General features: G+C 40.1%; 1 protein-coding gene across 8 annotated transcripts in view; it reads left to right on the top strand.

Annotated features, from left to right (window-relative positions):
• Positions 1–22,286, top strand: part of CCNB3 (cyclin B3) — a 73,338-nt gene that overhangs the window by 33,806 nt on the left and 17,246 nt on the right. For all 8 annotated transcript variants that reach the window (XM_079764669.1, XM_079764668.1, XM_079764670.1 and 5 more), the window contains 4 exons: positions 3,135–3,262; positions 10,106–12,284; positions 13,379–13,474; positions 14,684–14,776. In XM_079764669.1, coding sequence (XP_079620795.1) covers positions 3,135–3,262; positions 10,106–12,284; positions 13,379–13,474; positions 14,684–14,776 — 2,496 coding nt within the window. The remainder of the gene's footprint in view (positions 1–3,134; positions 3,263–10,105; positions 12,285–13,378; positions 13,475–14,683; positions 14,777–22,286) is intronic.

Genomic DNA, 22,286 nt, shown 5'->3' with positions numbered 1-22,286 from the left:
CTTCGGATTCATTTAACTCCCTTTCTAGAGATTCCTCTTTTTCTTTCCTTTGGGGATTGCTTTTTTGTCTTCCCATGTTTTCCTGTAATGTTTTAGTTGTAGATCCGCTTGCTTTGCTACCCAGGTTCTTTTGGGGATGGTGCTACTGGTGTAATCTCTCAGTTCTCCTGGGCTTGGTAATCTAGTGTAGCTCCCTACTTGAGCTATTTGGGTTCTCTTGATGTAGGCCTGCAAGCTTGAGAGGCACAACTGTGGTGTCTAGAAGTCAGCAGCTATGGAGGAGAGTGTCCCAGTTTTTGCTGTCTTGCACCCTTAGTTGACATCACGTGTGTCCAGCGGGGACTCACAGTGGTACCCAGGAACCGTCTGTTGGGGGAGCTCACAGTGGCTCCCACTAGCGCCCTGTGTGTAGATGGGCTCAGGGTGCCTGCCTGTTGGAAATTCGCATCTGTGGAGGTGTGTTTGCCAGCTCTGATGCGCTCTGAGGGGTCCTTGCACTGAGCTTGAGCAGCTAGGGTGAATGTGGGAAGTTATTCAGGAGAAAGGAGTTCAGAGTTTCTGCTGTGGGGCAACGTGTCCTTGCCTGTACAGAATCACACCCAGCAGGGGCTCCAAGCAGCTCCCCAGAGGACCCTGTAGATATATTGGTGCAGGGTACCTTCCCTTGTCTGTGGCCATGAGTTTGCCGGCTCTGGAAGTGTGCGCGCGAACTGGTGGCGCACCAGCCTGCGCAGAGCTCTGATGCACTTTGAGGGGCCCTGGCACTGAAGTTGCACAGCCGGGGTGTCCGTGGGCAGTTATTTTGGAAGAAGCAGTTCAGAATTTGTACTGCAGGGCCCCGCACCCTTGTCTGTGCAGAATCACACCCTCGGGGGCTCTTAGTGGTTCCTAAGCACTGCCTGGGTAGTGGAGTGCCTAGGTACCTAGGGGGCTCGGAACGCGGTGAATCCTGAGTTCCAGCGCTGGGGAGGGGGAGGTTGTACTTACTGCTTTCAGCGGCGCACTTTTGGAAGTGAAGGTCCCAGGGTCCACGTGTCTGCAGCTGGGGTGGCAGGTCTTCTACCAGAGTGGCTGTAGTGTCCTGGTTTGCTTCCGAGACCAGACTGGGTGGTGGCAAGGCTAGGATTCTAGTCTCAAGCAGTTCTGTTCTTCAAGATGGCATGGTCTCTGTGCCGCTGGTGTCCTCCCCAGAGTGTTTGCAGCGGCTGCGGGGTTTTGTTGTCTAAGACTGCTCAGATTGGAAGCCCCTGGAAGAACTGCAGGGTCTAAGTGTCCCTATTTCACTCACATACACACTCACACGTGTCCACACACACCTCTGTCACTCCTTCACTCGATCACACACTCTCCCTCCCTACCTTCCTGCCAGTTGCCATCTTTTTTCCTGCAAACTCTTTAGCAGTTTCTTTCCAGCATAACAGGATGTTCCAGATTCATCTTGTACCTATTTTATCTCAGCTCTGGAATGGTACCAGAGATCAAGATCTCAGTGCTAGGTGTGTTAGTGGGATGTCTCATTTTTCTGACTTTTCAATATACAGAACTAGGAAATATCTGCATGTATACATCCATCCATGCATATGTGTACATAAAAATACATACACATATATCTATACACACAGATACACACATATTCTATACTAGAGGCCCGATGCATGAAATTCATGCAAGGAGCATGGCCCCCCCTGTGGCAGCAGGTGCCTTGGCCCCACCTACTGTGGCAGGCGCCTCTGCCTTGGCCCCTGCTGCCGCAGTTTTGTCTGAAAGGTCGTCCAGAAAGACATCCAGTCTAATTAGCATGTTACCCTTTATTATTATAGATGTTCAGATGTATATATAGATACCCATATTTAAAAATCATGAGTTCACACAGTCCTCATTCCAATAAACAGGATTCCTTCTTTTATTTTCTGATCCCTGCTTTTATGTTTCTTATTCTACAATAAGAATCCTGGTTCCCAAGAACATCAACACATTTACTCAATTCTGTAATATTTCTAAAAGAGTTTCAGAATTACTGTATCTATACCATCATAATAAATAAACCTACTAAAAAGAGGTCCATATTTATTGGCAATATTCCCTGACACTCCACAAATCTACCCTGATTGACGGTGTATATATTGAGGGTATACTGTATAGTCTAATACTGTGTTTACTTAAGCTAATTGTTTCTTATATTATCTTCTTTTTTCTTTAGTATGTTTATGGTATTTATTTGTAATATCATAGGTTAAATTTATTTCATTTTAAAGGTATAACTTATAAATTTAATTTTACTGACATTATTCGTAGATCCAGGATCTCTCCTACTGTTTAATACAATTAGTCATGATTAGAGTATGGGGTGGATTAAATATCCCTTCAATGAAGTGGAATAAATGTATCACAAGTAGTGTTGTGTTAGAGCTTGACCCTGAAAACCTAGTTTACCTTAGTATAGCCAGGCAGCAAAGCCAGTTATATTGCCTCCCCCCCACCCCCGCCTCTGAACATCTTCTGGGGTGAAAGTGGAATGTGATATTAGCAAAACATCTTTTGGAGAATTTGCCAGCCAGTATGCCTAACATGGAGATAAGAACTACTTACTATATTTCTTAGAATCATTTATTTATTTATTTTTATTATATTTTATTGATTTTTTACAGAGAGAAAGAGAGAGGGATAGAGAGTTAGAAACATCGATGAGAGAGAAACATCGATCAGCTGCCTCTTGCACACCCCCTACTGGGGATGTGCCCGCAACCAAGGTACATGCCCTTGACCGGAATCGAACCTGGGACCCTTGAGTCCGCAGGCCGATGCTCTATCCACTGAGCTAAACCGGTTTCGGCTATTTCTTAGAATCATTTAAATAAATGAGGCATGTGCCCTGCTGGCCGTGAGTTTGACATGCTTGATTTAGGGCTGCTATTTAGCTAATAATTACCAGTTGTACTGTTCTGCTAGCTTTCACTGTGATTAGTCCACACCAGTACTATACTGGTTGTGAGATATTTTGATTATTCCTGGAACACTCAACCAAAGTGTCTAGGTTGGGGATGTGGATCAGGACTTTCCTAGAAGAGCCACCTATTGGGTAATTCATTGTTTTCTCAATTTCTTTGCTGCCTTCTCTCCCCTATTTTTTGTAGGCTTCTCAGAGTCCATCTGACCAACCCAAGAAGGAAGCCAATAAGGAGGTTGTTAAAGACATTTCCAAGAAGATAAACAGGAACACACCTGCTCTGGAGTTGGCCAAAAATAATGAGATAAATAAAAAGTAAGAGGTGACACAGATGGCATTGTTTTAGATGGTAAAGGACAGTGTGTAACATCCTTTTGACTTCCTTTTTTCCACATTGAAAACATGTTTAATAAGCCATGTTGGTGATTACTACATTAACTTTGGTTGCTGAGGTGAGCTCAGCTGTGGTTGCTAAAATGTTACAGGCCTCTTTTCTCCCTCTCTTTTTCCACGGGGTGTTTGCATATTGAAAGAGCTGTTGTCATTGGGGAATTTTCCAAAAGATCTTGTGTTCACCTTTTGTATCTTTTAGCAATTCAGTCCCTGTTTGAACTATCTGTACCTGAGAGTTTGGGGGCAACTTAAATTTTTAGAGAATTCTTAGCAGCTATTTGATAGCTTGCTAGTCTGCTTGTCCATTAGAAGCCTTAGGGGAGGTTTTCTCCTTGTTATTGGATAGAAATTACTGTTTCCCTAGTCCAAAAACATGTGTTTTCCAGATGTTACAGGGAACTGTTCATAGGTTCTGTAAATACGGTAGATAGAAGTATTCCCATCTAGGATTAGAGAAAGGATTTAACCTTAGGAAAAATTTTATTGGAAGTTAGAGAGTGGAGTGAGATGTTTCTATATCTTCTCATCATTCTAGTGAGAATTACTTCTTCAGGGAAGAATATAATAAGTTAGATAGATAACTATAATGGGGCTAAGCAAGGGTTCCAAATGGTAAGGGGGAAAGTTGGGGAACTTCAGAAAATTAACATGCCAGGTCCACAGGATACTGTGAATTACCTAACTAAAAGCAATCAAACCAGAAGATTAGCAGTTAGCCCTACTCGATTTATTTTTTAAATGTATTTTTATTGATTTCAGAGAGGAAGGGAGAGGGAGAGAGAGATAGAAACATCAATGATGACAGAGAATCATTGATTGGCTGCCTCCTGCACACCCCCTACTGGGGATCCAGCTCAAAACCCAGGTTTGTGCCCTGACTAGGAATTGAACTGTGACCTCCTGGTTCATAGATCTACGCTCAGCCCCAAAAGAAACCCTGTGCCTTAGCTGTCATATCTCAATTCCACCATCCTTCTGAGCTCTAAGCAACTACTAATCTATTTTCCATCTCTATAGATTTGCCTATTCTAGACATTTAATATAAATGGAATTATATAATTTGTGGTCTTATGTGTCTAGCTGCTTTCGTGTAGCATAATGTTGTAGCAGGTATGAGTACTTCATTCCTTTTTATTTCCAAATATTCCATCCCATGGATGGTTATACCGTATTTTGTTTATCCATTCATCAGTTGGTGGACATTTGGGTTGTTTCCACCTTTTGGTTATTCTGAATAGTACTCATATGAATATTCATATACCAGTTTTTGTTTGAACACTTATTTTCAACTAGAGGCCCGGTGTGGTGGATGGATTTGTGCATGGGAGCCTGGCCTGCTCCCTCATGCAATCTGGGACCCCTCAGGGGATGACTGACTGCTGTTTTAGTCCAATCCCCACAGGCCATGCCAGGCAGTCAGACATCCCCCGAGGGATGTAGCAGTGTGCCAAGCAGCAGGTGGCCAGGCAGGAGCCCACCCCAGCTGAGCTGGTGTCATGCTGCTTGTGCTCATCCCAGCCTGCTGCACCTGCTGCCACCGCTCAGTAGCATTGCTGCAGTGTCAGGAGAAGCTCCTGCCGTGGCAGCTGTGAGCCCGGCTTCTAGCTTAGCGGTGATCCTCCTGTGAGAGTGCACAGACCACCAGGGGGCAGCTCCTGCATTAAGCATCTGCCCCCCTGGTGGTCAGTGTGCATCATAGCAATTGGTCAACCGGTAGTTCCGGATGTTTGTTCATAACAGTTGCTTAGGCTTTTATATATACTAGAAGCCTGGTACATGAAAATTCATGCACTGGAGGGGGGGGTCCCTCAGCCAGGCCTGCCCCCTCTCACAGTCCGGGAGCCCTCAGGAGTGGGAGGCAACCTGGTGATCAGGGGAAGGCAACACCCCCATCACACCTCTGCTGCTGCCTCGGGCTAGCCTTGGGTGGCTGGGGGTTTGAGGGGACTGCGTGCCACCATCTTGTGGCTGTGGGTGCTGTCATCTTTGAGGGCATGGAAGTCAATTAGCATATTCCCTCCTTATTGGCTGTGGGTGCTGCCACCTTTGTGAGGGTGTGATGGTCAATTAGCATATTCCCTCTTTATTAGATAGGATAGACTAGAGGCCCGGTGCACAAATTCATGCACCAGTGGGGTCCCTCAGCCTGGCCTGTGGGATCGGGCCAAAAATGGCTCTCCGACATCCCGCAAGGGGTTCTGGATTGCAAGAGGGCACAGGCCAGGCTCAGGGACCCCACTGGTGGATGATCAGGGCCAGGCAGGGATGCAGGAGGTTGGCCAGTTGGGGAGGGACCACAGGAGGGCTCCAGGGTGTGTCTGGCCCATCTCGCTCAGTCCCGATCAGCTGGACTCCAGCAGCAAGCTAACCTCGTCAGAGCGTCTTCCCCCTGGTGGTCAGTGCACGTCATAGTGACTGGTTGACTGTCTGCCCCCTGGTGGTCAGTGCACATTAAAGTAAGTGGTTGAGCAGCCTTAGCATATCAATAGCATATTATACTTTGATTGGTTGAACAGATGACCAGATGACCGGACACTTAGCATATTAGGCTTTTATTATATAGGATTCTTTTGTGTATATTCCTAGGAATGTAATTTCTAGGTCAAGTGGCAATTCCATGTTGGACTCTTTGAGGAACTGCCAAACAATATTCTACAATGGTTGCACTATTTTACAGTCTTACAAGCAATATATGAAGGTTTCTAATTTTCCATATCCCTGTCAACCCTTGCTATCTTTTTTCTTAAAAAAAAATTATGGCCAACCTAGTGGGTGTGAAGTAGTATCTCCTTTAGATTGTATTTCTCTGACATTCAACATCTTTCATATGCTTAGTGGCCACTTGCATATCTTCTTTGGAAGAATATCTATTCAGATCCTTTGTCCCCTTTTTATAATTTAGTCATTGAGCTTTTCATTATTGAATTTGTAAGAGTTCTTTACATACTCTAGATATTAGTTCCTGATAAGATAAATTATTTGGAAATATTTTTATCCATTCTGTGGGTTGTATTTTCACTTTCCTGTTGGTGTCCTTTGAGGCACAAACATTTTTAATTTTGAGGAATTCAATTTATATTTTTCTTTTGTTGCTTATATTTTTTGGTGTCATCCTATATAATAAAGAGGTAATATGTAAATTGACTGTCATGCCCTCCCAAGATAGCTGCCTATGACCAGGCCTACAGGGGGGTTAGTGAGGGATGACCAAATGACTGAACAAGCAGGCTGCATGGGGCAACCAGGCCAGCAGGGGTGTTAGTGAGGGACAACCAAACAACTAAACAGTAGGCTGCATGGGGTGACCAGGCCAGTGGGTGGGCCGTGAGGGGTGACCAGGTTGGCAAGGGGGAAGTTGTGGGTGACCAGGCCATCGGGGGGGGGGGGCAGTAGGAGGAGACTAGGCCAGTGGAGGGGAAGTTAGGGGTGACAAGGCTGGCAGGGGGGGCAGTTGGGGGCAATTAGGCTGGCAGGGGGGTCAGTGAGGGGCAACCTAGGCTGGTGGGGGGCAGTTGGGGGCAACCAGGCCAGCAGGGGGGGCAGTAAGGGGTGACTAGGCTGGTGGGAGGGTCAGTTAGGAGCAACCAGGCCAGGAGAGAGGGGGCAGTTGGGGGCAATCAGGCTGGCACACATTGTCAGTGAAGGGCGATCAGGCTGGCGGGGGGGGGGAAGTTAGGGGTGACCAGGCAGGCAGGCAGGTGAATGATTAGGAGCCAGTGGTCCAGGATTGTGAGGGGGATATTCGACTGCTGGTTTAGGCCCATAGGCAGTCAGATATCCCCCGAAGGGTCCAAGATTGGAGAGGGTGCAGGCTGGGCTGAGGGTACCTCTAGTCCTATCTAATAAAAGAGTAGTATGCAAATTGACCATTACTCCAACACACAAGATGGCTGCCCCCATGTGGACACAAGATGGCGGTGACAAGATGGCCAGCAGGGGAGGGCAGTTGGGAGGGACCAGGTCTGCAAGGGAGGGCAGTTGGGGGCGATCAAGCCTGCAGGGGAGGGCAGTTAGGAGTGACCAGGTCAGCAGAGGAGGGAAGTTGGGGGTGACTGGGCCTGCAGGGAAGGGCAGTTGTGGGGGGACCCAGGCCTGCAGGTGAGGGCAGTTAGGGGTGACCAGGCCTCCAGGGGAGGGCAGTTAGGGGTGATCAGGCCTGAAGGGGAGGGCAGTTAGGGGCAATCAGGCTGACAGGGGAGCAGTTAGGCATCAATCAGGCTGGCAGGCAGAGTGGTTAGGGGCAATCAGGAAGGCAAGCAGGCAAGCAGGTGGGAGCCAGCAGTCCGGGATTGTGAGAGGGATGTCCGACTGCCTGTGATCGGGCCTAAACAGGCAGTCGGACATCCCTTGAGGGGTCCCAGATTGGAGAGGGTGCAGGCTGGGCTGAGGGACACCCCCCCCCCGTGCACGAATTTCATGCACCAGGCCTCTAGTATTTAATAAGAAATTAGTGCCAAATCCAAAGTTGTAGAGATTTACATTTTTAAATTTTATTGAAATTTTTTTTTGTTTCACATGTACAATTCTATAATACATCATTTATATATTGTACTAGAAGCCCGATGCATGAAGATTCATGTAAGAATGGGCCTTCCTTTCCCTGACTGCCAGCACTGCTTTTCTGCTCCGGCCCCCAGAGCTGCCTTTCTCTGCTCTGGCCCTGCCTTCCCACACTGCCCAGAGGCCCTGAGTGGCTGGGGCGGTGCGAAATGCCTGTGTCATTGCCATGGCGATGACGCAAGCGTCCCACCCCCAGCCGCTCGGCACCTGTGTATGCAAATTAAGCCGGCATCTTTGTTGGGTTAATTTTCATACTCACTCCTGATTGGCTGGTGGGCATAATGAAGGTATGGTCAATTTGCATATTCTTCTTTTATTGGTGTAGATTGTATGTTCACTACCCCATGTAAATTCTCCTTCCATCACTATTTATCCCCCTTTAATCTCTTCTACCTCCCCCACCCCCCTTTTCCTCTGTTAATCACCATACTATGGTCTATATCCATGATGTGTTTTTTTTACTTTGCTTCTTTTTAAGATTTTCTTTTAAGAGTTTTAAAATTTTAGCTCTTAGGTTTTTTTTAAGTTAATTTTTGTTGGTGGTGTATATTAGGGGTTTAAATTAATTGTTTTGCATGTACATATCCAGTTGTTCTAGCACTCTTTTCTTAAATAAACTAATCTTTCTCCACTTAATTGTCTTGACAACCATGTCAAAAATGAATAGACTGTTAAAGGTAAGTGTTTATTTCTGATCTTTTAATTTTATTCCATTGATCTACATGTCTGTCATTATATTTGTACCACAACTATCTTGGTTATTGTTGCTCTGTAAGGCATTTTGAAATTGGGAAGTATGACTCTAACTGTGGTCCTTTTTTTCAAGATTGTTTTGGCTATTCTGGGTTCCTTGCAATTCCATATAAATTTTAGAATCAGCTTGTAAATTTCTAATAATACAGCTGGTACTTCCCTTTTAAAAATAATTCATTGGTTGTTTTTTTTGTGTTATATTCATAGAGTTAGTTGTATAGCCATCACATCACCACTATCTAATTTTAGAACTTTTCCAATACTCTGTACCCCCAAAAGAAACTCATACCTATTACCAGTCCCTTCCCTTTTCAGTCTTCCTTTCTACCCTTCCCTTCACAGCCCCCGCCCCTTCTCAGCCCCAGGCAACCACCAATCTACTTTCTGTTATGAATATCTTCTATGGATATGTCTATTCTGGGTGTTTCAGATAAGTGGAATCCTATGATGTATAGTTTTTTGGAGGTACTTGCTCTTGTTCAGACTGATGATTGTATTTGTTTTTAATCTTCTTTCTTATTCTGATTTCTAGTCATCCAATGATTTAGTTGCACCAAGTTACTCACTCTGATTGGACATGAAATCCTATACAAAACAAAGCTTTGCATCTGACACATGTGAACAATGTTTATTTTGTTTTTTTCATGTCCTCCACTGAGAAAATATCTTGTGAATAGTCTAGGGCAGTAGTCGGCAAACCACGGCTCGCGAGCCACATGCAGCTCTTTCGCCCCTTGAGTGTGGCTCTTCCACAAAATACCACGTGCGGGTGCGCATGTACAGTGCGATTGAAACTTCGTGGCCCATGCGCAGAAGTCGGTTTTTGGCCTGGGCGAGTCTATTTTGAAGAAGTGGCATTAGAATACTCAAGGGGCCAAAGAGCCGCATGTGGCTCGCGAGCCACGGTTTGCTGACCACTGGTCTAGGGTAAAGGGACTGTGGTTAGATACCACCAACGTTAAGTGCCCAGCTTTCACTTATAAGCCATCATGAGCCTCTTATATACTTCTCTCTTAAAATCCTCTCTCATAAGCTTTCAAAAATATTAATTTCAACCTGAATTTTACCAGATGCCTGGTTCTGATAGATAAAGACAAATAATTGCAGCTGGTGAAGGAGACTGATATGTGAGCAGATAACTCATACAATGTGGTATTACAATGAAAGCCTTTACATATAAATAAAGGTAATAAATCATATATGCTAAAAGTATAGCATGGATTTCAGGAGAAATTTTTCAGAAAATTGAGGGGATGTAGGCCAAAGAAACTATACACTGTGCTACTTAGTTGATTCACTATGGTACACATTGATTTTTACACTCTAATCTGTCTCCTGGAGTTGAAGGCCTTTTCACTTCCATACCTTCATTAAATAGGGCAACAAAATGAGATGGTAGGTGAAGATTCTAGGAATTACATTCTTCTTACCCAGATATTGTTTTCTTTACAGATATGAATTGGAACCCTCATCAGCAGCAGTTACCACCATGATACTAAACTCTGTGGAGAAACCACTCACTGTGAATATATCTACCATTTCTAAAGCACCCACTACTGAAGAGGCATCTCTTTTAAAAAAGCCATTAGTTTTAAAAGAGAAACCCACTACTAGGGACACAATGTACATGAAGAGGTCATTATCTTTAAAGAAGGATATAAATTGGAATAAGACATCTGGATTTGTGGAGCCACTATCCTTGCTGGAGGAGACTGAGAGTGATTTGGAGTTTGTTTCAGAACCAGTGACTTTTGGGAATAAGTATGAAACTGAGGAGGCAACTTTCCCTAAGAGAACATTACCATCCACGAAGTTGTATATAAGTCAAGGGAAGCAGTTCTGCTGTGTGAAGGAATTGATCTCACTGGACAATAACATTGAAAATGATTCTTTTATGGAGACAATGAACTTTAGGAAGAAACCTAAAACTGAGGAGTCTACCACCACCGAGAGGCTATTAACTTTAAATAAGTGTACCACTCAGGAGAAGATGTCTTATAAGAGAAAGTCACTAATATTGCAGAAGGCCACCTCCAGAGAGAAGTTGCTCAATGAGGAACCATTTCCTTTTGAGAATAAGTCTACCACTAAGGAGTTATGCTGTGTGAAGGAACTGACCTCACTGGACAATAACATTGAAAAGGATTCTTTTATGGAGCCAATGAACTTTAGAAAGAAACCTAAAACTGAGGAGTCAACCACTACCGAGAGGCTATTAACTTTAAATAAGTGTACCACTCAGGAGAAGGTGTCTTATAAGAGGAAGCCACTAATATTGCAGAAGGCCACCTCCAGAGAGGAGTTGCTCAATAAGGAACCATTTCATTTTGAGAATAAGTCTATCACTAAGGAGTTCCTTTTCCAAGAGCCATTCCAAGAGAAGCACACCACTGAGGGGGACATTTCTGTCATAAAGAAGCCCTTGACCCTGCAAAAGAATCCAACTGAGGAGGAGTCACTTTTAAAGGAGCCTTTGGTTTTTAAGAAGAAGCATACCATTGAAGAGGCGACCCCCAAGGAGGTGCTAGTGTTTGTAAAGAGACGTACCACTAAAGATAGGCTATCCTGGTTGAAGAAGCCACTAGTATTGCAGACCATTTCTGAAGAGAAGTCACTCATTAAGGAGCCATTGTCCTTTAAAAAGAAGCCTACCACGGAGGAGGAGTTCCTCTTCAAGGAATCATCTGTGTTGCCAGAGAAGCACACCACTCAGGGGGAAGTAGCCCTCTTGAAGAAGCCTTGGGCATTGCAGGAGAATATTCACAGTAAAGATGAATTTCTTATGGAGCCAGTTTCCTTTAGGAAGAAACATACCACAAACGAGGCAATCTCCAGCAAGGAGCCATTATCTTTAAAGAAGAAAAAGCGCACCACTCAAATAATGACGTCTATCTGCCAAGAAGTGTTGGACTTGCAGAATATGATTGGCAAAGATAAGGATTTCTTTGTTATGAAGCCAGGGCCATTTAGGAAGAAGTCCTCAACTGAGGAGACAATTGATACCAAGACACTGTTATCTTTTAAAAAGAAGCATATCATTGATACCAAAGAGGACTCCTTGAAGAAGCTGTTGACTTTGCAGGAGAAAAGCACCACTGAAGAGGATTCCCTTTGTAAGAAACCATCGATTCTGAAGAAGAAGCTCTCCACTGAGGCAATAATAAGCACAGATAGTCAATTATCTTTAAAGAAGAAGTCCACTGCTCAAGGGGAGGTGTTCCTCTTGAAGAAGCAATTGTCCTTGCAGCAGAAGCCCAGTATTGAGAAGGAATCCCCCATCATTGAAGAATTAACTTTTCAGAGGAAGCTTGCCATCAATGACTCATTCAATTTAAAGACGTTATCCTTGAATAAGAAATCCACCACTGGGAAGAAGGTGTCCTTTAAGGAGCCATTGGTCTTGCAAGATAATCCCACCCAAAAGGAAGACACTAGTCTTAAAGATGTATCAATCCTCCCAGTTAATACTAGCTCACATGTGTTCAACTCTCCCCCTGAATCCAGAACAGCAATGTCCCTCTCTGACATCCTGTCTATTGTGAGCAAGTATCGTACCTCAAGGAAGCACAGTGCTCGTAAACCCAGTACCAAAAAACGTGTCTCCGATTGGCGCCGTATATCAAAGAAGGAGGTATTCTGCTCTCTTTTTACATTAGATTAAAAGTTCTTTGTTGTCCTAGAGGTAGCTGCTAGCAAAGAGATTTTTTTTTTTCTTAAACAGCAACTGAGCTATATATTTTAAGCTATAGTAAATCAAGTTGGCCTTGTAGAACTCTTGACTTCCTGATTGGCATAGTGATTCACCTAAGCAATTAGAGAGTATTTATTCTAGGAATACCCACAAGAGCCTGTAATACTGTATATAAATGTATATAGGCTTTGCAGTAGTGTTTACTTCTTGGGAAATTGCCTTTCTTAGTAATTGCAATCTAAATTCAAGTAGGCTTCAGTCAAAGATGGGTAAAGTTTATGGAGGAAGTCAAAGATGGATAAAGTTCATCTCCTAAGGAAGATGCTTTTTAAGTTGTAAATTGAAAGGGTAAAGGGATGAGATTTGGCAAGTAGGAAGAGAAATACCCCTTTTGTAGGCAAAAACAACCTGAATAAAAGTGTAGAATGATGCCGAAACCATTTTGGCTCAGTGGATAGAGCGTCGGCCTGCGGACTCAAGGGTCCCAGGTTCGATTCCAGTCAAGGGCATGTACCTTGGTTGCGGGCACATCCCCAGTAGGGGGTGTGCAAGAAGCAGCTGATCGATGTTTCTCTCTCATCGATGTTTCTAACTCTCTATCCCTCTCTCTTCCTCTCTGTAAAAAATCAATAAAATATATTTTAAAAAAAGTGTAGAATGATGGAAAAGGCTGCCAAGAAGATGAATTGGGTCAGATCAAAGCTTTGGGACAAGGAACCTAAGAAGATAGGTGACATAAGATGAAATAGTAAAATAATGGTGTTGTTGAAGAATCTTGAGCTTACCTGTAAAAATGGTTCCAGGTTCCTAGGGTAGAGCAGACATGTACAAGGAATACTAAGCATTTCTTGGTCACTCAGCAGCATGAGGATTTCAGGGTGCAAGCGTGCTCTGTTATGGTCCAGGATGTATGAAGCTTGAGGAACCTCAGCAAAAGATGACAGTGGGAAGAAATAAGTCATTCTTTATATGCATATGCTAAGCTTTCCTTGGAATATTTCTTCTAATATGACTTTTTGGTGATTTCCAACCAGATAACTATACTGGAGATTATTGATCAGACCCATTATGATCCATTTTTTAATTTATCATACACCCAAGATATCTTCAAATACATGAAGGAGAGAGAGGTATGTAGATGGCTGGTGGGGGGTGGGAATGATTTCTAGTTCTCATTTCCTCATCACTTCATCCTTCAAATATGAGTTGAAAGGGGAGCAACAACTGGCATCTTCTGGTATCTTACTATGAGTTATACATTGTGCTAACGAATTTATAGACATAATCTTGTTTAATTCTCACATTAATTTCATGATGGAATGTATTATTATCTCCTTTTTATAGATGGGGGAAACTGTCCATAGTCACACAACTAGTATGTGGTAGAGTTGGGATATGAAATAAAGTATTATTACCTAGAAGAACATAAGCCTACACCTCTAATTGCCGAGGAGACCGTCTCAGACACAAAAATAGTCAAGCAGTCTCCTCTGAGTAGCTGCTATTAGAGATCTTTTCCCTTTTCTATGTAAGTTTCTGGCATCATATATAAAATCACACCCATGGTTTTACCTCTCCAATCTGGCGAAATTTTCTTCCTCCTTTGAAATCTGCCAGTCTCCTTTACTACTTACTAATAGTCATCAATTCCAAGTTTTTTTTCCTGTCTCTTTTTAATAGAACAGATGGGACCAAGATTATGTGCCAACTAGAATTTTAGCAGGCCATGCATGAGAGGGAGGATGAATAACTCATATTCTCTCTAGAGGCATAGCTTTTGATTAACTGACTCCAGAGCCTACATTTTTTAGAGGAAGTAAGAGAAAACTTTGCTGTGCCAAAAGTGTAGGCCTTAGCTCAGCACTATAGTTTTCACTTGGGATTTTGTTAGAAATGCAGAAACCTAGACCCACCCCAGACCTTCTAAATAGAATGTGAATTTTACATATCCTCAAGTGGTATATATGCATGTTAAAGTTTGAGAAGCATTGCTCTACATAGCATGGTATTGTGCTTTTAGTTAAATTTCAAAAAGGAATCAGAACCTTTTTGATATTCATCTATAGTCATAGGTATGTTTCTACCTGTTTTTCCGCTGGATTCCTCAGTATCCACTGTGACACTTGAATATCATATGTGTCCATTTCCCAAAGAACTGGGAAAGCATACTTTGATCTGCCTTTATCAGATACCAGCTGAAAATGAGTTAAATCATGAAGAAGTTAATTATGTTAAGTTATAACTTTTTTCTGAGATATTAATTGCAAATATTTTTTCCTCAGATACAACTTTTGAACTATAAGAATAGTTTATTAACATTTATTTCTTATTGTCACCAGGAAAAGTTCAGACTTAAAAATTACATGAGCAGTCAGACTGACATAAACAGTGACACGAGGGCCCTTCTTGTGAACTGGTTGGTGAAAATACAGGTGAGCCTGGCAACTCCTGCTTTAAGGAACTGCTATTCTGTTTATCAATTATTTATTTAGCAATGCTAGGTTTCAGACTTGGTAAAAATTTACTGGGTCTACAAAGCTGAATAAGCCATGGTTCCTGCCTTTGGAAAGCTTATGATATACTAGAGGCCCATTGCACGAAATTCGTGTACTTGGCTCAGCCTGGCCTGCGTCTTCTCGCAGTCCAGGAGCCCTCAAGGGATGTCTCAGGGAGCGGGCTTAAGCTGTCAGTCAGACATCCTTAGTGATGCCGTGGAGGTGGGAGAGGCTTCCACCACTGCTGCTGAGCTCACCAGCCATGAGCCTGGCTTCTGGTTGAATGATGCTCCCACTGTGGGAGCACACTGACCACCAGGGGGCAGCTCCTGCGTTCAGTGGCCCCTGGTGGTCAGTGCACATCAGAGAGACCAGTCTTTCTGCCATTCGGTCAATTTGCCTATTAGCCTTTTATTATATTGGATAGGTCAAGGTAAGACATGCAAACAAATAAGTACAATACATAGTAGAATACACCAAGTACATAAGAAAGTTATAAATTAGATACTGGAGAAACAAATGAAAGAAGAGATGATTTCTTAAAAAAAAAAGAGAGAAAGTGATATGGTAGTTTAATTCTTAAAATTTTGTAAAAGTATATCTAGTGATTTTGATAGGGGTCAGTGACAAAGTCTTTCAAGTTTGGGTGGGATAGATAATAGGAAGGACAGTGTAGCACCAAATGTGGCGGGTAGCTGTTTGTCTAGAGTTGGTTATTGAGGGAATACTACAATGAATATTTAATTATCACTTTACACTAAAGAAAGATAGCCTAGAATAGTACCTGGCACATAGAAGGGTGTCAATAAATATTTGTTGTATGAATGGAATTGAATGGATAACAGAGATAAAATATATCTACCAGCTAGAATGATGAACTGAATCTTTTTTATAACAGCTTTTGTTACTTTTATTGTACAAAACTACACATTTATTACAGCAGGGTAGGAAATTACAATTACCTATGATCCCACAACCACTGTTAATGTGTGTATTTCTCATCCTCCACTTTTAAAGTAGTGGTAATCCATAGGGATGCATTTTCAGTGTGCAGATCACAGAATCACAGGTGCCCAGGTCCCATCCCAGATTTATCAAATCAGAATCGTGGGGGTGTGGCCCAGGTACACTTATTTTTATAAAGCTCTGCAAGTGATGCTAATGTACATCTTTTTGATAGAGAATCACAGTTGAGTATTTTGGTATGTAGTTCTATGAAATTGTAACATTCGAAATAATGGATTTATAATAAATTGCAAAAATAGTATAGAGAGGTCCTGTGTACCCTTTACCTTTTTCTCAATGATAACATTTTGCATAAATGTAATATAGTGTCACAATCAGGGTTTTACAAGCCTTATTTAAATTTCATCAGTTTTACATGTACTTGTGTGTGTGTGTGTGTTCTATATAATTTCATCATACATGTGAATTTTGTAAGCACTACCATCACCACAGTTAAGATACAGAATTATTTCATCACTATAAGGATCTCTCATGTTACCCTTTTATAACCATAGCCATCTCCATCCTCTCACCTTCTTGTCTCTAGAAACTCCTAATTTATTCTCCACCTTTATAACTTTTTAACTTCACGAATATTATATAAGTTTTTAATTTTGATAAAGTCTAGTTTTTAAAAATGTTTTCTTTTTGGATCATGTCTTTTGTGTTATGTCTAAGAACTCTTTGACTGAACCTAGGTCATGAATATTTTCTCCTATATTTTATCTAACAGTTTTATAGTTTTAACATTAAATCTATAATCCCTTCTGAGTTAATTTTTGTATAAGGTATGAAGATTTTGAAGTCAAAGTACATTTTTTGCATATGTGTGTCTAATTATTCTAACACAATTTGTGGAAAAAAAACTTTCTTCACTAAATTATTTTTGTGCTTTTGCCAAAAATCAATTGGCCTTATTTGTGTGGGTTTAATTTTATACTTATTTCTATACTCTCTTCTATTCCATTATCTCTATATCTATCTCTTTGCCAATATTACACTGTCTTTATTTCTGCAGTTTTATAGTAATTCTTAAAACTAGGTAGCTTGATTCTTTCAACTCTGTTCTGTCTTTTTCTCCAAAATTGTTTTAGCTATTCTAATTCCTTTGCCTTTCTATAAATTTTAGAATCAGTTTGTTTATATATACAAAAAATCCTGCTGAGTTTGATTGGAATTGTGTTACATTTTGTCCAGAAAAGAGTTAACATAATGGGCCTAGTACTGCTATCCTTAGAAAGGCCTGTTTGCAATGTTGGCCCTTGGCTGGCATCTGGGAACTTGACTGATAAACAGTTCCCTGTACTGCTATAAAACCCTCCCTTAATGATAACTGTGCTTGAACTCTGTGCAAACAATGTGTTTATTCTGAATACCTGCTTTCCTTATGGGAGACTGGAATTTTGGTACATGCTAAGCACAGAGTGTTTACGTGACCAGCTCCCAATAAAATCTTAGGCACTGAGTCATTAATGAGTTTCCCTGTAGACAATACTTTACACGTGTTGTCACATCTCATTGCCGGAGGAATTAAGTGCATCCTAAACTACTCTACTGGGACAGGACTCTTAGAAACTTGCTTTTGTTTTTTTGTTAAACTTTGCCCATGCTTTTTTCCCATTTGCTAATTTTGCTTGTTACCTTTTGCTATAATAAATCATAGCCATGAATATGACTATATACTGAGTCCCGGGAGTCCTCCTAGGAATGTGGTCTTGAGGATCCCCAACACATATCTATAGGTGGAGTTAAAAATGATTGATATACTTTCTATGTTGAATATTTCAACCCATGAATGTATTATGTATCTCATTTATTTATTTATTTTTACCATATAGATCCTGTACTTGTCTTGTTAGGTTTACACCTTATTTATATTTTATTCTCCTGGAGCTAATGTAAATGGTATTTTTCTAAAATTTAGGTTTCCAGATTTACACTGTTGTTATGAAATACTGATATTTGTGTTTGATATTCATATTCTGCAACCTCGCTAAAACTCACTTATTGATTCTTAGTTTTTTAAAATAGATTTCTTGATGTTATCTACATAGATAATTGTCATTTGTAAATGAAAACAGTTTTATTTTTTCCAATCTGCATGTATTTAATTTCATGTTTTATTGCGCTGTGTAGGACTTCCATTATGATGTTTAATAGGAGCAGTAAGAGTGCACAACCTTGCCTTTCTTCCTAATCTGAGGAAGAAAGCAGTTAGTCTTTCACCACTCGTATGATCTTAACTCTAGAGTTTTTGTAGATACCTTGTTCAGGTTGAGAGAGTTACTTTCCATTCCTAGTTTGCTGATGTATATTTATCATAGATGAATGTTATATTTTTTCTTGGATCTATTGATAATAATTATTAATATGGTAGATTACATTGACTGATTTTCAATATTAAACCAGGCTCATATTCCTAGGGTAAACACCACTTGGCCCTGTTATATTATTCTTTTTATATACTGCTAGGTTTTATTTGCTAGTATTTTGTTGAGAATTTTTGTATCTATATTTCTGATGGATGTTGGCCTGTAGGTTTGTAGTGTTCTTTTAAAAAATTTTTATTTTTATTGTCTTTGTCTATTTTTTGATATGAGAATGATACTGGCTTCATACAACAATTTGGGAAACTATCTCCACCCCCCCTCTTCTATTTCGGGAAGAGATGTGTAGAGTTGATGTTATTTATTCTTTAAATGTTTATAGAATTTGCAAGTGAAACCATCTGAGTCTGAAGTATTTTTCTTTTCACCAAACAACTTTAACTAAAGATATAATTTCTTTAATAGTTATAAGATTATTAAAGTTATCTATATCATTTAGATGAATTTTGGTAGTTTGTAGTTTTCAAATAAGTCTGTTTCATCTTAAGTTGTTGAATTTATGTGCATAGAGTTGTTTATAGAATTCCCTGTACTACTTACTCTTTCATTCCTGATACTTGGTGATTTGTTTTTCTATATTTTTGTTAATCAGTCTTGCTAGAAGTTTATCAGTTTTATTGATTTCCCCTCCCTAAAGAATCAGCTTTTGGTTTCATTCATTTTCTCTATAGTTTTTCTATTTTCAGTTTTATTGATATCTGCTCTAATTTTTATAGTTTCATTTCTTCATGCTTTGGGTTTAATTTGCTCTTATTTTATTTTTTAAAAATATATTTTTATTTATTTTAGAGAGGAAGGAAGAGAGAGAGAGAGAGAGAGAGAGAGAGAGAGAGAGAGAGAGAGAGAAACATCAATGAGAGAGAATCATTGATTGGCTGCCTCCTGCACATCCCACACTGGGAATTGAGCCCGCAACCTGGGTATGTGCCCTGATCAGAATCAGTGACCTCCTGGTTCACATGTCGATGCTCAACCAGTGAGCCACACAGACTGGATTTTTTCTCATATCTTAAGGTAGAAGCTTAGATTATTGATATCAGACTGTTCTTTTTTCCTAATATAAACATTTACTGCTACAAATTTTTCCAAAAGCACTGCTTTAGCTGCATGTTACAAATTTGGGGAGACTCCCTTCTTATTTATTCTTACACTATTTAGAAGTCTGTTGTTTAATTTACAAGTGTTTTGAGTCTTCACCATTATTTTTTTGTTATCTATTTCTAGCTTAATTCCATTATGGTAAAATAAAACACTATGTATGATTTTAATTCATTAAAAATTTTAAAAGGTTTATTACCCATAATATGGTCTGTCTTTGGGAATATTCTATGAGCTGTTGGATGGAGTGTTCTGTGTCAGTTGGATCCATTTGGTTGATGTTGTTATTAATTTATGCATTATCTTTGCTGATTTTCTGTGTACTAATTATGTTACTAAGAGAGGAGTACTGAAGTTTTCAACTATAATTGTGAACTTGTCTATTTCTCTTTTCAGATTTATCATTTTTTGGCTTTGTGTGTTTTGAAAATCTGTTGTTAGGAACATACACATTTAGGATTGTTATGTCCTCTTTATAGTGTTTTGTGACTTGCCTTTTTCTCTCCTATAACAATGTCCATGTAATTGTGAACATCTTCTAGTCAAATTGACATATTTCTGCATTCGTTTTGTTGACTGTATAGTATTCTGTTCAACTGTCATTATTTACCCAACCTCCTATTAGACATTTAGTTTATTTCCAAAATTTTCTCTTAGAAATATCCCTGTAGTGAACATGCATACACTTGCATTGTTCATAACTGCACTGTTATTTTTCTGGAATAAATTACTAGGAATAGAAGCATTAGATCAAAACAATGCACATTACAAATTTTTGTACATAAAGGCAACTGTCCTTTGGAAGAGTCATGCCTATTTGTGCTTTTACCAGCACTCAATGAAAATGATTATTTTCTCATAATCTTACCAACATAGGATAGGGTGTTATATTTTTTTGCCATCTGCTAAGTGAAACATTTTAATATGTTATTTTAGGTTTATGTATAGGAACATTGGCATTTAAGTAGTCAGGTGTATTCTTTCCTTCATGGTTTTAAAATTTCTTTCTTGCCTAGAAAAGTCTTCTCTAGTGATAATTACTCGTATATAAAGATTTCTTTGAATTTTTTTCTAGAACAGTTATAGCTTTATGTTCACATTTACGTCTTTATCTGGAATTTATTTTGGTTTGATATCAGCATCTATATACCTCAGTCCAATTATTATCTAGTTATTCCAATACCATTTATTTGTTTTAGCCATCCACTGGTTTGAAATGACATCTTTAATCACATATAGGTGGGTTTCTTTATGTTTGTCTAGTCTAACATCAGTAGTATGCTGTTTTTATTGTTACAGCTTTGAAAGATATTTATTGCCACTTTACTTACCTTTTACAAAATATTCATGGCTCTTACACATTAAATTCTTCAAGATGAGCTACAGAATAATTTTTTCAATTCTTCAAAAATAGTCCATTGGGATTAATTCAGGGAGATTTTACAATATTGAACTTTCCAAGCCAGTTAGGTTGTGTCTGTTTATTTTTTTTTATTATCCTATATTGTTTCTTTCTGATTTATTTATTTATTTATTTATTTTTATTGTCTAAAGTTTTACATATGTCTCCTTTTTCCCCAATTGACCCTCCCCCAGCCATTCCCACCCCGGGCAGGCCTCCATAGCCCCAGTATCTGTGTCCATTGGTTATGCTAATATTCATGCATACAAGTCCTTTAGTTGCTCTCTAACCCTCTTCCCCTACCATTTGTCTCTAGATTGATTTTTTTCTTGCTCATCAAATTATGTTGATCAAATTATGTATTCCACATATGAGTGAGATCATGTGATATTTATCTTTCTACAACTGGCTTATTTCGCTTAGCATAATGCTCTCCAGTTCCATCCATCCTGTTGCAAATGGTAAAAGTTTCTTCTTTTTTTTATAGCGGCATAGTATTCCATTGTGTAGATGTACCACAGTTTTTTAATCCACTCATCTGCTGATGGGCACTTAGGCTGTTTCCAAATCTTAGCTATTGTAAATTGTGCTGCTATGAGCATATATCCTTTCTGATTGGTGTTTCTGGTTTCTTGGGATATATTTGCTTCTATATTCACAAATAAGATTCCTTTATAAGTGTGGTAGAGGATACAATTTTTTATTAAATTTAGTACAAGGATTGCTCTATCTTATAGGGAAAATTTTCTACACTACTAAGTTTATTTTTTTAGAAGAACTTACCCATGAGCCCATTGATACATGATGCTCTTTGTGTGTGTCATTTTTGATAACATTTTCTAATAACATTGATGGTTATTAGCCTACTAAGGTTTTATTCCTAATCTTGAGTCATTTTTGTAGTTTATATTTCCCTTTAAAATCATTCATTTAATGGATATTTTCACAGTTATTATCATAGATTGTGTATGGTATTCTGTTATTATCCTTTGTAATTATTTTTCTTATTCAAAATGTTGTATGGGATGTGAGGGCGATCTGGCTGCGACATCTGTCACCCCATTGATCGCCAGGGTTGATTCGGCTGATCTGGCTGGCTAGGCGGGTGTCCCCCTCCTCCCTCACTGATCCATGTGCGTCCCTCCCGAAGCTGCGCGCTCAGTGGAAGAGGACGACCTTCCCCCCAGAGGAGAGGACCGGTCTTTGGTCAAGGGTATACGAGTAGCTGCGCTCCCCTGCTAGAACCTCGAAACAAGCTCTCAAAATGTTGTATGTACACACTCTCTTTCCTCACAAAAGTTTTGTTCAGTCCTGTGGTCAAAGAACCAGTTCATGGATAAATGTGTATCTTTTTCTTTAAAATATTTTGGCCCTGAATAGGGTGGTGAAGGCCTGGGACAGGGGACAGGGCAGGCTAGAAAGGGTCAATGGGTAAAAAAAGGGACATATGTAATACTTTCAACAATAAAGATTTAACTTAATTAATTAATTAATTAAGATATAAAATTTGAAAACATAAAAATAAAAATTTCAGCCCTGGCCACATAGCTCAGTT

Source organism: Cnephaeus nilssonii (assembly GCF_951640355.1).
Source record: "Cnephaeus nilssonii genome assembly, chromosome: X".
Classification (NCBI taxonomy): Eukaryota; Metazoa; Chordata; class Mammalia; order Chiroptera; family Vespertilionidae; genus Cnephaeus; species Cnephaeus nilssonii.
Note: the sequence above shows the minus strand (reverse complement) of the source record. Positions and strands in the feature narration are given on the sequence as shown.